This window comes from Molothrus ater, chromosome 4 (genome assembly GCF_012460135.2).
Source record: "Molothrus ater isolate BHLD 08-10-18 breed brown headed cowbird chromosome 4, BPBGC_Mater_1.1, whole genome shotgun sequence".
NCBI lineage: Eukaryota > Metazoa > Chordata > Aves > Passeriformes > Icteridae > Molothrus > Molothrus ater.
Window position 1 is genome coordinate 17,908,169 of NC_050481.2, and position 15,973 is coordinate 17,924,141.

Genomic DNA, 15,973 nt, shown 5'->3' on the forward strand with positions numbered 1-15,973 from the left:
ACTTATTATATAATATGAAATCTAAAAATTATGATCAGATTCTTTTTACTTAATGTTCTTAGACTAAACCCTTGATGCTCATTTATCTAACTGGCTCTATGATTATACCTGTTACGGGGGTTTATAAAAGTTTTTATATGAGATTAAAGATTAACCTTACTAATGGCTACAATTAAAACCTACACTGGAGTAATTTGAAATGGAGCAAATTCAGTTATTACTCAAATCTTCTCGCTTCACCACATTAATTTGTGCTGTATTAAATGTGAGATACCAAGGTTGTTCAGCAATGTCAAAGTCAAAGCTTCTTGGATTTTGAGGGTTTTTTTGGGATTTTGTTGGAGACAGTTGAGTGCCTGTTGCAACAACAGTAACTTTGAGTTGGGTAAGAACTACATGGCATGTTTTTCATTACTAAGGACCCCAGTGAAATTTGTGGTGTATGGATTTGTAAAAAGGACTGGTCCCTGTGGCTCAGAACCTAATGCTTCTTTTATTGAGAATACAATTGTCTCAATGTTATGGACCGGGATATAAAAGCCAGATATTTAATAATGTCACTGTTAGGCTGGAGGGTAAGTTTACCATAAGGATTGCTTATAGAAATTAAGCACCACAGTACAAGGCTTTAAACTCTGACACTTTGCCTGTCTGTGCACAGCTTTCCTACACTTGAAAGGTAATTCACATGAAAGAAGCCTGTAAATTTAAAGAACATTTTTATTTAATGTGTGCCTTTCATTACAAATTAGATGATCCACTGCAAAGGAAAAGATATTTGGGAATAGGTTTTTTCCTGTGATGGGGCCTAAATATTAATGTACTTGCATTCAACATCCCCTTGGAGGCCACATTTTATTTGTCTGTTGTTCTCAACTTGTTGCTTCTGCTTTAATTAAATTCATTAAAGTGACATTTAGCTCAGGCTGGGACTGTGCTTCTGACCTCTGATTTGAAGGTAGGTAGGTGCTTTTTTTTTTTGGAAAAGCACTCTAAATTCAGCCGTCCTTCCTTCTAAAAATCTTTTGCTTTCTCCCTATGACCTGAGCTAACCTTTTCTGAGCTGATTCAACTCTTATCAGCCCAGCAGAAATCCCCCCTTTCCCTACTCCCCCCACCACTGGTTTAGTTTCTTGGTGAATTATTGACTTGCCCTGCCTCATGAAGGGGTGCAGCAAGCACAGAGCTGGATGCACGTCCAGCAGCAGAGCCATGGCAGGGGATAGGAGGGTTTGTCTTGGGGAGGAAGCAGGATCCCTTTTCCTTCCCACAACACTCTCCTGGCAGGTGCTCTTAGCCCAGAGCACTGCCTGTTCAGCAGCTTGGAGGGTGGTGACCCTTGGTGACACCTTGCTCTGGTGTAGAGCTCAACTGCGGAGGTGTTCACCTCTCCACGACAGGGGGAGATAGGTGAGGATGGGGCCTTGTTGAAAGGCAATTTTGCTGCAGTTGTCAGAGTTTCCCATCACTCCCTAAGGAGGCAGCAGCCCCTGAGTCCCAGGAGGGGGGAATGGAGAAGGAGAAAGGAAGCGCAGCATTGCTGGTGCTCTGCCTCCTCCCACAGGCCTGCTTTGGGTCTCCCTGGCTCAGGCTGTCCGCACACAGTGCCTCAGTCACCTCCTCCTGTCAAACTCCTCCACTCAGAGCTACCATCTTGATTCTGTGGTTTTGTTCTTTTATCACTTTGTTTTCTTCTCTCCCAGGGCTTTTCAATGACCGATTTCTCTTGTGCACACTTGCCCTCGGGTGCAAATGCATCCACTTCACTCTTGTTGTTGTTTTCTGGTGATCTCCCACGGTACTCTTTGTGAGTTTCTTTTCTCTTCTCTAGGAACATACTGAGAGATTCTAAGATAATCTAATGCTTCTTACTCATAGGGAAAGGTTCTCCATACTTGGATAAGGGTTTGGGAATGTAAGGGGAGAGAATAAGGATATTTGGATATTTATCAGCTGAGAATGGCAAAGAGATGAGGAGTATTGGTGCTATGAAGAGGGAGCAGTAGAATTACCCCAGGATATAGCTGTCTGGTGCTTAATCCTCTGGCTGCTGGCCCTGGGCTTTTTGGGCATCCCGAGGGTGGTGGAAAGAGCTAGTTGTTTGTCCATCCCTGCTTTGAGATCTTGGGTGCCTAGAAATAAAAGGTGCTTTCCATGGAAATAGAAGGTGCTTTCCATGAGGCTTATGCATGGAGACAGAGGCTTGCTTCAGAGACATTCAGTTTAGGACTTGTCTAGCTTTTAGAGTTTTTTATGCTCCTGTTTGTATCCATAGTTGTGTCACCTTGGAAAATTCACTGATTGTGTGTGAATTTTGCCTGTCCCTATAGAAAGTCCTCTCTCAACCTTCTGTGAATCCTTTTAATTGTGGGGGAGGGCATCAGATATAAACTTACAGATGAACATCTCTTCTATTTTCACTCATAGAAGCTGGGAGCAAATCCCTAGCAGGTGCCCCTTGCGTGCTGTAATGAAGATAGAGTAAGCAATTTATGGAACCATAAGATAGTTGACCTCAACCTCCACATAAACAGCACAGGGAAGAAGTTTTTGAGGATTTTTTGGTTTTTAGCTTTTCTTTGGTTGCTTTGGCTGGGGTATTGCCTAGTCTCTCTTCTGGTTTTGGGGGTTTTTTTTTGAATACTCCATCCCACCATGTAAAAAGATGACAAACTCTTTGAGTTTGTGAAGTCTGGCTTTTTGCTGGCTAAGGGGGAATCAAGGTGAAGGTGACCAAAGGAAAGTTGCAAATTGCTTTTGATATAATCTATAATATAAGAAAACCTGAGACAATCTAGGAGGATGTGGGTATTTGATTCGTGTGGGAAAACCAAAGCTGAAGCCACATGCATCACTTTCTGAGGATGCATGTAATTCTCTTCCTCCTTTCCATGGCAGATTTTAGAGTGCTTAATGGGGGAGATAAGATCATGTTCCCATTTTGATAGATGAGACAGCAATCAGCTGAGGCACACAGGGGAGAGCTGGGAATGGGGACCAGGACTGTCCAGCCTTGCACTGCTGATGGCTTCAGCTCTTCAGCCACACTGGCTGCCTTCAGTCTTCCAGTCTTCCCCAGGGAAGCTGGATATGGATGTTGCAAGCATTTGCTCCAATATCTTGGCACCAGCCTTTGTCTGCAGGATGCACCTTTCTTTAACCCCACTGCAGGCTGAGAGCAGAAGAAAGGCTTTTCCACTCTGTCTCTCTAGAAAAGACATTGTTGTGTTTTTTCTTTCTTTTTTTTTTTTTTTTTTGATTTTCAGCATCTGTAGAGAAAGTGGGGGAGAAGGAATGGTATTTCCATATTTGTATATTAATCATAAGATTTCAGAGAACTTTGGACCAGCCAAGCTATTTTAAGTTTGTCAGAACGTTGTTGAAATTTATGAAAATACTGGGAAGTGGGAATATTGGATGCTTGAGAAATGTTTGTGGTCACCATCTTTAACTCAAGGTTTTGCTTTCTACTAATACTGCTCTTGAGATCAGAGGCCAGGCATAATTTGGATTAAGGAAAGGAGAGACAGAGAAGAAACAGTGAGCAATGTCTGCATGCAAACAATTTATGCACAAAGGAGACTTTATATCCTAATAGGGAGAAGTAGGGCCCTGGTTTAGAAAAGCACTTCAGAAAGTGGAGTGAGCCCTACAAAGCCCATTGACTCATTGACTGAAAGGGATTTCCGCTTCTACCCACACCTGAGTAGGCTTGAGAATAAGAGGAGGGGCACTTTTTTATTGTTACTTCAGGATTTTTTTCCCCCCACAGAGCCAAGGTGAACTGTGGGAGTATTAAATACTGCAAAATTACAAACACAGAAGCATTCTTCCAAATGACTAGGAAACCTCTTCCCACAGCATGCTCTGTTTGCACTTGGGAACAGTAAGTCATATACTTAGCTGGGCAGACCAAATCATATACAGAGCTTGTGAAAATAATTATCTCTACAATTCCAGCTTTTGTTTCACGGCCCTTAAATATGCACTGAATTTTTGCTCTGAAAATTCTGAGCCAGAACATGATTTTGCTGGGAAAATTGCATATAAAACCTAATTAAAAGCATCAACCCACACTTTTCTTTTAAAAGTACATCTACTACCATCATGCCTCTAAATGTAACAGAGCTCAACGAGTCTCTAGCAGCCAAGGAAACACATAATTTAAAGGCTATTTCGGCATTTGATTAAGCACACAGTGATAACTACAAGCCCGTGCCCTGCAGGCATGACAAGAGGCAATTATGTTCTGAGGTCAAAAGCGAGGGGGAGAAAAAGCACAAGATTTTGATGACTTACTTAATTTTCCGGCTCCTGAAATTAGCAGAGACAAAGGAGTTCTAAATCGCCCAGATAAAATCCTGTCATTATCTGTTGCCTTTTCACCCTCTGCTCTCACTTTGCCCCGCAGAAGCTCAGGAGGATTATTTTCCACCGAATGGCTGCACTTAAAAAACTCGAGTTGGCACACATTTAAACGTTAAAGAATTTGAAAAACACTCTTTTTAAGTTCTGTATTTAGATGGCTGTCTGCACATAGGATCCTGGAAAAAGACACCTGTTTTTCAAAGTAGTGAGCAGCCATCAGCTCCTCTTGACTTCAAGCCAACGATTAGGTCACTTATTTAGGAGATTAAATAAGGAGCTCAGTGAGAGACTGTGGAGATAGGGAGCTGCTCAAAGAAGAGAGAAGTGTATTAATGAATTAATACAATCGTGCTGTGTATTTCACAGATGGGCTTTGATGTATCTTGTTTCACAGCAAAAAGCAAAACATCTTTGCTCCTTACAGGAAAACCAGTAAAAATGATTAAGTAAGATTATCATATAGGGGCACAACAACAAAAAAATGTGTTTACAAGGAGATAAACAGCCAGGCTCTAATCTCCTTTCGGAGTATTTATTGCAGATACTGAAGGAGAAAAAAACACCATGCAAAGTGAATGATTTGGTGGTCAATGGCAGGATGGAAAACATTCCTATTGCTTTAGGAGAAAGCATGATAGGAGATCATGCTCTATTACAATATTCAGCTGCTTCTAGTTTTTCCAGGGTGTTAAATTTTTTATGCTTTTTATCCAGAAAATAAATGTAAATGTTGACTCCATGATGCCACAGGGAGGTGTCTGTAAGTGAAAGCTGTCCTTCCTAGAGCAAGCAGTCAAGTGATTATGTAAAAGACAAAAAGGTGAATTCCAGGAAGTTTAAAGCTGCATCTAGAAATGTTTGCATCTGTCCAGAGGTTCTGTAATGGAGAGTAGAACATGAACTGTTATTTTGGGGAAGGGGTGTTCAGCTTTGGTTTGGGGTGTTCAGGGGGCATCCTTGGAACTGATATGCATCCAGTTTTAGTAGATCAATGCTGTAAAGTCTCATGTACAGGAGACACACCCATGATACTAGAAATGTGTTTTCATTTGAGGGAGAGAAGTATCTTTAATGGTTTTGTAAACTGCTGTTAGTCATTCTCAATGTCTTATTTCCAGTATAACACAAGAGTTAAGGTTAGCTGCATTTGTACAGTATTGCTGCTTGACAAATACACCAGGTTTTTATGAGTGAATTCTCAGGCATTTATTTTTTTGTGATTTTAAGCAGGGTTTTCCTCAGCCCTTATGTGTTCAATTGATATAGAATACTTACAAAAAAACACCCCAAAACATAGGAATTAAGAGCAAAAATATACTTTCTGAATCGTGCAGCTCAGAAGTTTTGTTTTCTGTAGTGGGAACTGTGAAAAGTAAAGTAGTGTTACCAACTCTCTTTGCCCTTTGTATAGCCTGTGTTAACCTTCCAGAAAAATGATCCAAATTGCCCAAGGACTGGGCAAAACCATTGCTCCAAACAGCTAATATTGCCTATAAACCTCATTTTGTCATTTTTTTGGCAGTTAACAGGAGTCATCTAAGCACATGGCAGGAGGAGGGAGGGCCCTTGGCCTCAGCATTCTGCCAAAAGCTGCTAGAAACCTTCTGCCTCCCATGTCACCAATCTGCTCAGGTTTAGCACAGAACAGGCTTGCGAGGAGAGCTCACCACAGCTCTTTTCCAAAATCAGAATCCTGGCATCAGAAGTTTTTTGGTCAGCACTGGCCTTCTGCCACAGAGTCCAGTGTTTGACAGAGCAGAGCCTGCTGCAGGCTTCTGTGGACAGACCCCTGTAAGCAAACTTAATACCTCTTGAAGTTGTTTTTAGGGCAGGCTAAAATTGCTGAGCTTTGCTGACTCTGCCTTTCTGGCTGGCTTAACTCTTCTATCAAATGTTGTCTCTAACATTGTCCCATCCTTCTTCCATTCACCTTTTTGCCTAGTGGTGTCAAGCCAAGGGTAAGAATGAGGTAGTGCACCTTAAAGGTTCATGCTTGTCCTCTTCATTTTCCTCTTCTTGTAACAGGAGAAGCTGGTGGCAGTGAGAATTTATTGCATTAACAAATGTATGGTGCAATATGAGCCCAGGGCGGAACGGTTTCTCCAGTCTCAGGGAAGGAGGAGATCTCAAGTGATCCAAACCCTAAAGCTGTGCTAATTGTGCAAGCTATTATTCAAGAATAAGCACACATCTGTCTTGGGAGTTTGGCAATTAGTCCACAACTCTGGCACACCAGGGAGGGTCTGATATCAAAGTAATCCCTGCAGATTTAGAGAAATCGGGATCTGAGAATCTGTCCAGTGATACATAAATGGGACAACTGACAATAATGGAAGGATTCATGGAGGTCAATGGATTGGATTGCTGCCTGACAGACAGGACAGCCTTGATATAGTCAAATGGTGTTCTGAGAAACAGCAATATAATCTTATTTTCCATAAGCAAACTTGGTGTGCATGTACCATGGGGAAGTTTTATGGAACAAACCAGCAGAAGATTGGATGGGGTTTTTGGTTTAGGGGGAGGGTATTTTGGCATTTTTATAATGGGGCAGGAGGGGGAAAGGGAGTTGTTGAAAGATGCCTGGTATCAGATGGACCATGGATCTACTGGAGACTTAAACCTCTCACCATCACATAGAGGCAGCCTTGGGTTGTATGTTGAGTTTTGTGGTTGGAAGTGCACAAATATAGCTCGGAGGGCACATCATCCCTGTATCTGGAAACCTTTATGGTTCCTTTCATTCTTGTGGAATAAAGGAAGAAAGGAGTTGGCTTTTATTTCAGCTTGTGACAGGTGTGCTAGGCTGGGAAACAAGTATTTGGTTCCTAACATCACCATGGATTTCCCATCTTCTGGAAGCTGCAAAGCCCTTCTGTGGCTGAGTTGAGAAAGACAATGTGTAGCTACTTCATGTGGATATTTGGGGATTAATATATTCTCGTTCATCAAGCTGTTTAAGATCTTTGGATCAAAGAGGCTGTAAAGATGGGAAATACAATTGCTTGTTGTCAAGTGGCATTGTTTACTAATACTTTAGGGCTTTGTTTTCAAGGCATCTCAAAGTGTGTTTCTTTTTTTTTTTTCTTGTGCAAACTGTAGCCTGGATTTCTTTTAAAACAGGTAAGATTTCTGAGAGCTCTTTAATTTCACAAGTATTTGCCAGCTATTTGACTATCTAAGCAGATCCAATGCAAAGCTAAGACTGAACTTAAATCATCTGGTGTCCCATAAATTGGCCTTTCCATGGAAAGTAGGACCCTGCAGGGCCTAAACTTTGGGATGGTTGCCAGAACCTGCAGGCCATCCCCTGGCATGCTGCAGGCTACAGCAAAAGCCATTAGGATCACTTTTTCTAAGGGCTAAGAAAAGGACCAGGAGCAATACAGATGTTATTACATCTGCTGTGGGACAGGTGCAATCTTACTGAGCAGGTGGGATCCTGGTTCTTGGATTGCTTGTTGTCATAAAATTTTCTTTGCTTGTTCAAGTTCAACAGAGGACTGTAATGTTATATATCAAAGCCAACTAGTTTTTCACCTGGTAAGTAGAAATAATAACAATGCCATAGTTGCTATTTACCTGTTTCAATAAGGGATGTCTAAAGCCCTATATAAAAGGGATCTGTAGCTTGTTTTTAAAATGAGAAAATGAAGTCACTGAGTTGGAGGAGTGATTTCTCTGGGGAGCCAGCGACCAGACCCCGTTCCTGCAGCTCTTATCTGAATGGTACCGAAACTATCTCAGCACAGCATATGGGTAAAGCCTTCTGCTGAACGTGATTCCGCTTTTAATTTTAGCCTCAGCGTGGAGAGCCAGTGTTGACTGTGTTTCTGTGTTAATCCTTGCAGCTTTCAGCCGTGCCCCAGTGCCCATGGCTGTGGTCCGAAGGGAGCTGTCCTGCGAGAGTTACCCCATCGAGCTGCGCTGCCCGGGAACAGATGTGATCATGATCGAAAGTGCCAACTACGGCAGGACTGATGATAAAATCTGTGACTCTGATCCTGCTCAGATGGAGAATATCCGCTGTTATCTGCCAGATGCCTATAAGATTATGACTCAAAGGTATAGTGCTTAATATTCTTTGTTTGCTGACTGTCGATTTTTTAATCCGGAGTGTACACACCAGTTTGTGTGTGTGTGTGTGCATAAGAAAATGCAGGTGCTTAGTGTGGAGTGTGTGCACAGAATTACAGCTATCATTGTTAAACTGTGGGGTTAACCAAGCTGGTTTAGCATCACGCAATAAAAATACCATTTCCTGCAAGTATTGCTCATCAGTCATCCTGATTCTCTCTGTGTCCCTGTTTTCCCTCTGAAATACCTAAATATCAAGGCTCTTAATGAATGTAGAAATGAAATCTTTCTCAAAATGCATATTCACTAGTTCTTGTGCTGCGTTCAAACAGAAGGCCAGTAATCTCCTTGAAACAATCAATATTTTGTGTTCAGAATAACATTTACAGTTGTCAAGACACAAAGAGTCATCTGCATCCTTCCTTGTGTTGCCAGGCTTTGTTTTAGGTGAGATCTGAATTTCTAGTCAAGCACTGGTATTCTCATTGATGAATTGCTGAATTTCTGTATAATGACTGTAGCTGTTAAGTGTGGCTGCTGCATTTGGAAGTGGTAACTGAGATACAGTCAGACATATAGACAGACTCCTGTCTTGCTTGCAGAGCCAGGGCCTAACAGCTTATTCCGATATAGAGGTATCTTGGTTATGAAAAGCCTTTTAAATGTTGCTGGATTGTTAAGGATATTTTCTGGTACAAATGGTGTTGTGGGAAGGATTCATAAGTCACAGCTCTTGACATGTAATTGAATTCAGTAATACATTCCTAATGCATGAAAAATTATTTAGTGCATTTGACTGTTAATTAGTAATAGAGATTAGTATTTCAAGGTATTAATAATGGCATTGGCATAGGCAAAGTGTTGCTAATTGATGTCATGACAACATGTGTTTGGGTCCTAACAGTGACCTCATGGCTTAAAGCAGTGCAGGGTTTTAATGGAGCATCTTGCTGTTGTTTGCTGTGAAATGCTTTGCACTAAAATGGACTAGTGTGAGCAACATGAGTTTCAGCTGTGTTTCACATGCTAGCTGCTATTTTTGACTTCCCTTTACAAACTGCTCCATGTTGAGTATTTAGGTCTCAAAATGTTGAGGACTCTTGTGACAAATGTCCCCACTGCTGCATGTGGCTCCTCTAAGACCATTCTTTAAGTTGGACCTCCTTGAGTAGCTGGCTGAATTCTTGTGTAGAGGGTTTGTGCCAGCTGCATTTTTGAGAGAAGTGGGAAGGGTAACATCATGCCATCAGCCAGTGCCTTGGATTCCATGTGGTTTTAGTGGAATTACTGTAATTCTCCTGTTCAGGTTGTTAGTGGCTTCAAGCAGAAACCCTTAATCCTCTGCATATTGGCAGAATAAAGCCATGTCATCCCCTTTGTGGCCTGTTACAGAGTACAAAGTATTAATATTTTTTTTATATATATATTTATTAGTGTCCTCTAGGCCACAGCTCTCGAGCCAAATGCAGAGCTCTGCAACCTTCTGGTCAGTCCCTACATGTAGCAAGTCTGCAATAAACATTGGCCCTTGGGTCAGGGAGGGCACACAATTGTCTTCTGTGCCCATGGTACTGCAATGAAAACTTCTGGTGATTACTCACCTCCAGGTATCATCACTGCAGGCTCAAATGGCTTAGCAGAGAGTTAGCAGGGAAGCTCATCTCTGTGGCAAAATGTCTCTCTTCTTCCATGTTGGCAGCAGAAAGTGGTGCTGAAGGGGATGGACACTGAAGGGGGAAAAATGTGCAGTCCTATTATTGGGTACTATTGAGTTTCTTGAAAATAAATATAATTCTGGTGTTAAAAGACAGGTAAAAAAGGATAAAATATTCTACTTTGCATTTTTGTCAGTCTCATTTCTTTTTTTAAGTCTCCATTAATTCAAAGAGTTGAAACAATTTAAAAATAAAGCCATTAAAATGAAATATGTTCTTAAGATGCAAACCAGTCTGTCAGCTCACAGCTTTGAGTACGCTTTACAGCTGAGCCTCTGAAAAAAGTAGTTTAAAAGGAAAATTGTGACAGCCTAGTAGCTGTGGCACTAACTATGGCATTTTCTTCTGAAAACCTCTACCTTCAAAATTAATCAATCTAGCAGTATTTGGGTGGGTTTGCAGATGAATGCAGGCTCTGACACAGTGAGCTTGTCTTTGCTAATGCTGCAGGGTGGGGGAGCAGCTGCTGGGAACTGAAGATTGTCGTGATAGTGAAACCTGCATGGTGATTGAAGCTGTCCATGCATGCAAAGAAGAGTGGTATGCACAGTGTGTGCTTATTATGCATTGATTAATTATTGCATTCATAAATACACAGTCCCCTTGTAGGCTCTATAGTCAGTTGTCTCACTACTGGCAAATTTTAATCAGCAACACTGCGCAGCCAGCTCAGACTTATTCTGGCGTGGCTGTAGGCAGGGAGAGAGGGAAAGATGGGAAGGAAAGAGTGTGTGAGACAGAGGTGGTGTTAGTGTGTGAGCTGAGGCTGTGAGTGAACAGATTTATGGTAGATATTAGTGACTGCTCCCCCAGCCCACCCCCACCAAAAAAAAACTGAAAAAAACCCCAAAATCCCAACAGCCTGAGCTAAGATGTTCCTTTCTTCTGTACGCTTACATAAATTAATTTTTGCCGACGATTACATGAGGTTATTTTGAAAGGGAAAGGCATAAATCTTACGGTGTGTTTGTGGAGCCCCCCTAAGCAGAGGGAACACAAGGAGTTCTTGCTGCAAGTATTGCCCTGAAACTCTCTACAATCTGGGAATGTTGCTTGAAGTAAAGGACATTTAAAGAGCTTGTAGGGAGCTATTTTATACGACATTAAATCTCTGAGACCTATTTTAGGTTTTTCTTTTTTATTTATTTTTTTAAATTTTGCCAGCTCCTCCTTCAAACATCAAGCAGCTGTTGTCCATAACAGCTCAAAAAGTGTGCTTTACGAACTGAAGTTTTTCTGATGTGATTAGAAAAAAATGTATTTCGTAGCATGTTTGCTTTGGAGAAACATCTTTGCAAGGCCTGTAACAACTAATTAAATTTTAACCCTGCTCATTGTAAATTGTGTGCACTGTACCATGGGAGACTTCTATGCCCTCTCTTGAGTGACTGTGCCACAAAATTAACATATCGTCCATTCCAACTGCCAGGGTTTTCTGTGAGCAATAGGGGAAAGTGGCCTACTATTCCTGCAAGAGTTACCTTTATTTTTTTAGTGTTAACACAGTTTAGTATATTAAAAGCACCCTAAAGGGAAAAGGGAAAAAAAATAGCTTTTGATGGGCTCTTTAGAATTTCCTGTTGATGCTTCCCACCAAGGAAGCATCTTGGGTTGAAAGCAAGGGAAGGAAGAAGAGGGGATCAGGTTTTTGCATGTATGTTCACAGAACTTTGTGCTGTCAGTACCACCTTTGCATTTAACTTTGAAGTTTGAAACATTCTTTTCCATAGACTTTAACCTCAAATGTTGAAAAGGCTGGGGAGAGGGAAGTCCCAATAGGAACAGTAGGAAGTACCTGACATGTAGGTGCACACACACGGAGCACTTTGATTTTTTGCTCTAAAGGCAGGAGCAAGGCTTTCCTTTTGCTTTTTGGATCCTTGTCTACCCCAACCATCATCTGCTACTCTTATTCTGGAGGAAGGAAAGGAGGGATGGAATAATGAGGCAAAATGACAAAACCAGCAGGCAGAGCAGAAGAGACAGGAGAAATGTTCACAGGTCTCAGCAGTTTTTCTCAAGATCAAAGCAAAATTCTTTCTGCCCTGGAAGGTGGGGAAGGCTCTTGCTGGGGAACTCTCATCTCTCTCAACAACCAGAGAGCTCAGTTTGCAAAGTAGGTAGCGTTTGCCTTTTGCCACAGCAGAGCCATGCAGAGCTCTTGCATGCTGCTCTTACCACTTCTGGCTTGGGGATGAGGGCTGCTGAAAGCTGCTTAGCTATCTCCTCACTTTTGCCCTGAAGGGAAGCACAGCTGGGAGGTACTAGATGTCCTGCTGGGCCTGCAGTAGCTTAGCTGGGCTAATTTCCTTTAGGTTTCGGTCTGATCTGCATGACTTGTCCCTGTGGTTTCGGTGTTGACATCATTGATGAAGATTGCAGGTCAAGACTTAAAGAGGAAAAAAAAAAAATAGAAAAAGTGCAAGACTGCAGGAATGTAAGACTGTGGTCAGCTGCTCTTAGATTTCCCTTTAGTTTCATCAGAGGGTCTAATCTTTTTATGTGAGAAGGGCACTCACAATTCTCTTGGTAGTTGGAGGGATGGTAGCAGGCACTTTGCACAGTGTAGGGGAGAATAAATAAATTGAATGAAGCAGCTTGCATTACACTGCAAAGATTTTTCATCTCCTGAAGGGCTATTTTGCTAATGTTTTTGGTTGATGACCTGAAAAATGCAGGAGTCTGAAATGAGTGCCATTATTATTGTAATAATATTGCATCTCGTGGCAAACTGTTATTGATGTTATCATCTCCTGTGATTTTCAAGACACTTCTCAAATGTCAGTGATCTGCACTTGCATTGGGAAATAAAGAGGCAGGATTACCTGTATGTTACAGATAGGATCATTCACGTTGGTCATTCATAAAATGGCTGCTGGTTTTGAACAGACTACTTTGGGGATTTTCTTGTAGAGTCATGTATATTAAGTAGCTTGTTGCAGTGCATGTGGGAAGGTGCAGAGGACAGGAGAGCTGCAGACCGGGAAGCTCTGTGCTGCCAAGGCCATCAGCAGGACTTAAGGGGATGGCTTCAGCTGAACTGCAGCACAGTTGTGTCAGGCTCTACAAAATTAATGGCATATTTCTTAGAAAACAGCCCCCTGCTTAGATGCTGTCATCACCTCTGACTCAGATACTGAATGCCCTATTTGGTAGGAACCCCCCACCACCCTCCTCTGCATCCTGAGCACATTTTGCTAAGACTGCCAAGATACTACTCATTTTTCTAAATTTGTTACCACACAGATGGCATGAGAAGTACATTTCTGAAGGACTGAGATGCTGCAATGGGAAGCTAGGCTTTCTGGGAAGCCTGAGTCTGGCGCTTTGAGATCTCCACGTGAAAAGCATCAATATGGAAAAATACTAATGTTTCAGTTAAACACTTTTTGTAACCAACAGAAATCAGTGGGGAGTAGTGAAACTCATGCTCTCTGGATTCTGATTTTAAATGTTAGAAAATAAGCCTCACCACTTGGTTAAATCATCTATTTTCTCACCATGTGGAAAGATTTTAAAATTAAGGGAATTGTGTTATTCTCACCTGAACCTTGACCCTGGGACAAGGGTCCATACTATATTACTAAGACAGGGAAAAAATCAAAAGTAGCCAAACAACAACAGTAAGTCCTAGTGGGGTTTTGTGCTGTTGAATCACTCTAAAATAGGTTGCTACTTCCCAGCCTACACAGTCTTAATTTATCCTACCTCTTCCTTTCCTGAAAATGATGTCGGCGTAAATTCTTAAAGTGACAGCCCCTTGGAATTGCCCTGGTACCCTAGGAAATCTGGGTTTGCCAGCTCAAACCTCTCAGATCATTGCAGCTGCCATGGTAACAGATGAGGAGGAGGCAGTAGCTTCTGAAGGTAATTAGGTTCCAAACCATGGAAGGCTTTGTAGATCAAAAATAGTGCTTTAGGCCTCCCTGGGTACCAATTGGTAGCTGTGGCCAGCTATAAAACACCACACTTACAATAAATAAATAGATGATTGTATTGTGCTGTGGCTCTCGGGTTTTGGTTGCTGTTAGCATGTGACTCCAGCACATTGCTATTTGGGAAAATCCAGACTGGAACTGAGAAAGCAACGTGCAACCAGCAGCTCCTGTGGCCAGAGGGAAAGGCCTCCTTGATGTGGGCATGCTGGAGAAATTATTCTTTGCTGTTCTCTAAGTTTCAGTTTTTCCAGCTATTTCATTTTGTCTCTTTCCAGTTTCCCCCCAACCCTGGCCTTAACCGACAAAGAGAAGACACAGGATAATCTCTTGGGTAAATCATACCTTGAAGTGGCCTCAGAATCTCTGAACACATGATGTGCTGAAAACCATGCAGGAAAAATCCAGGTTTATTACTTAACTAGTGTGAAAGTGGCCACCTCCAGCCTGTCAGAGGGAAGGAACCAGCCAGCCCTTGGCAGCCTTTCAAATGTAGCTTTTTCCATTGGGAGAAGACCTCTGTGAAACATACTCCTATCTTCTGTTTTTCTTCTGAGTGTTTGAGGCTTGTTGAGAGCATCAGCTCAATTGTTAATGTGGGAGGAAGGGTTGGGCAAGGATGGATGTGTTGCTGGCAGCAGAGTCCTGGATCCACAAGAAGGGTGCTTAGGGAAGATGCAGCTTTAGGCTCTTGGGTGTTCTTCTCTGCTTTGGCTGAAACAGATTTTGTACTATGCAAGCATTATCCAAAGTGCCCAAGGAGCAAAGTTTAAAGCCAGGCATCTGCATGTGGTATTTTCAGGGTCCCCTGTGGCAGGAAGGAAATGATGAATCTGACTCCATGTTCTTAGGAGGCTAATTTATTATTTTATGATATTATATTGTATTAAAGAACACTATACTATGCTATACTAAAGAATTGAGAAAGGATACTTACAGAAGACTTAACAAGATACTAATTAAGAATGTGTGACCTTTTCAAGAGTCTGGACACAGCTGGACAGTGACTGGTCATTAAGTAAAAGCAATTCACATGTTGGGTAAACAATCTCCAACCACATTCCAAAGCAGCAAAACAGGGAGAAGCAAATGAGATAATATTATTTTCTTTTTTTCTCTGAGGCTTCTCAGCTTCCCAGGAGAAGAAATCCTGGCAAAGGGATTTTTCAGAAAATATGATGGTGACATCTGCATGCTTCCTGTGGCACCTCTTGTCCATTACCGAAGTAGCTGAAGTGATAAACATTAAAGATGCTCTTGCTCAGTTTCCATTCACCTGAATGTGACAGTCATATGAGGCTGTCACAGGAATTGGCCTTCAGATGCTTGGTCTTCTTGTCACAAGGCTTAAATCTGTGCAAAGCATTGCAAGATAGTCTGTAAGGTTTGTTCAGGCTAAGTGGACTTATACTATCTTAAGATAGCAAAGCAAAAGTTTCCTTTGATTAGAAAGATGTATGCACACTTCTCCTCTGGTTGGTTTTCTGGCTAGGAGTAATGTCTGAAGGGCTGTGAGGTAAGATGGCTTTGAAGTAATGCATCTATATCACTTTCTTTTGCTTCTTTCTTTCTTCATGTACAAAAGAGCTCAGTTAGTCTGTGCCTGAGGTCGAAATTGGGTTTATACACAGGGGATTGTCTATTCTCTAGGACATTTCAAAGCTTTCATTCAGCACACTTTTGACTGCATCGTTTGTGGAATCTTTGGAGCTTGAGCTCCATGTTCCGTTCCAAGACGTGTAAAACCAGCACTGGCTTATACCACACCCTCTGTGTGTGTGCCTGGGGTTTCTGTGCCACTCTGCAGGGCTGGAAGTGCTCCCTGCAGACCTCCCTCACCTTTGCACGCTTGCAATTTGGTATCCACAGCATGGCTGT

At 41.9% G+C, this 15,973-nt stretch overlaps 1 protein-coding gene across 15 annotated transcripts in view; it reads left to right on the plus strand.

The window, feature by feature from the left end:
* ADGRL3 (adhesion G protein-coupled receptor L3) overlaps positions 1–15,973 on the plus strand; it is a 494,343-nt gene that overhangs the window by 220,879 nt on the left and 257,491 nt on the right. For 14 of the 15 annotated variants that reach the window (XM_036381490.2, XM_054514770.1, XM_036381492.1 and 11 more), the window contains 2 exons: positions 7,471–7,491; positions 8,220–8,433. In XM_036381490.2, the coding sequence (XP_036237383.1) occupies positions 7,471–7,491; positions 8,220–8,433 (235 nt within the window). The remainder of the gene's footprint in view (positions 1–7,470; positions 7,492–8,219; positions 8,434–15,973) is intronic. The other variant, XM_036381484.2, reaches the window with a different exon arrangement.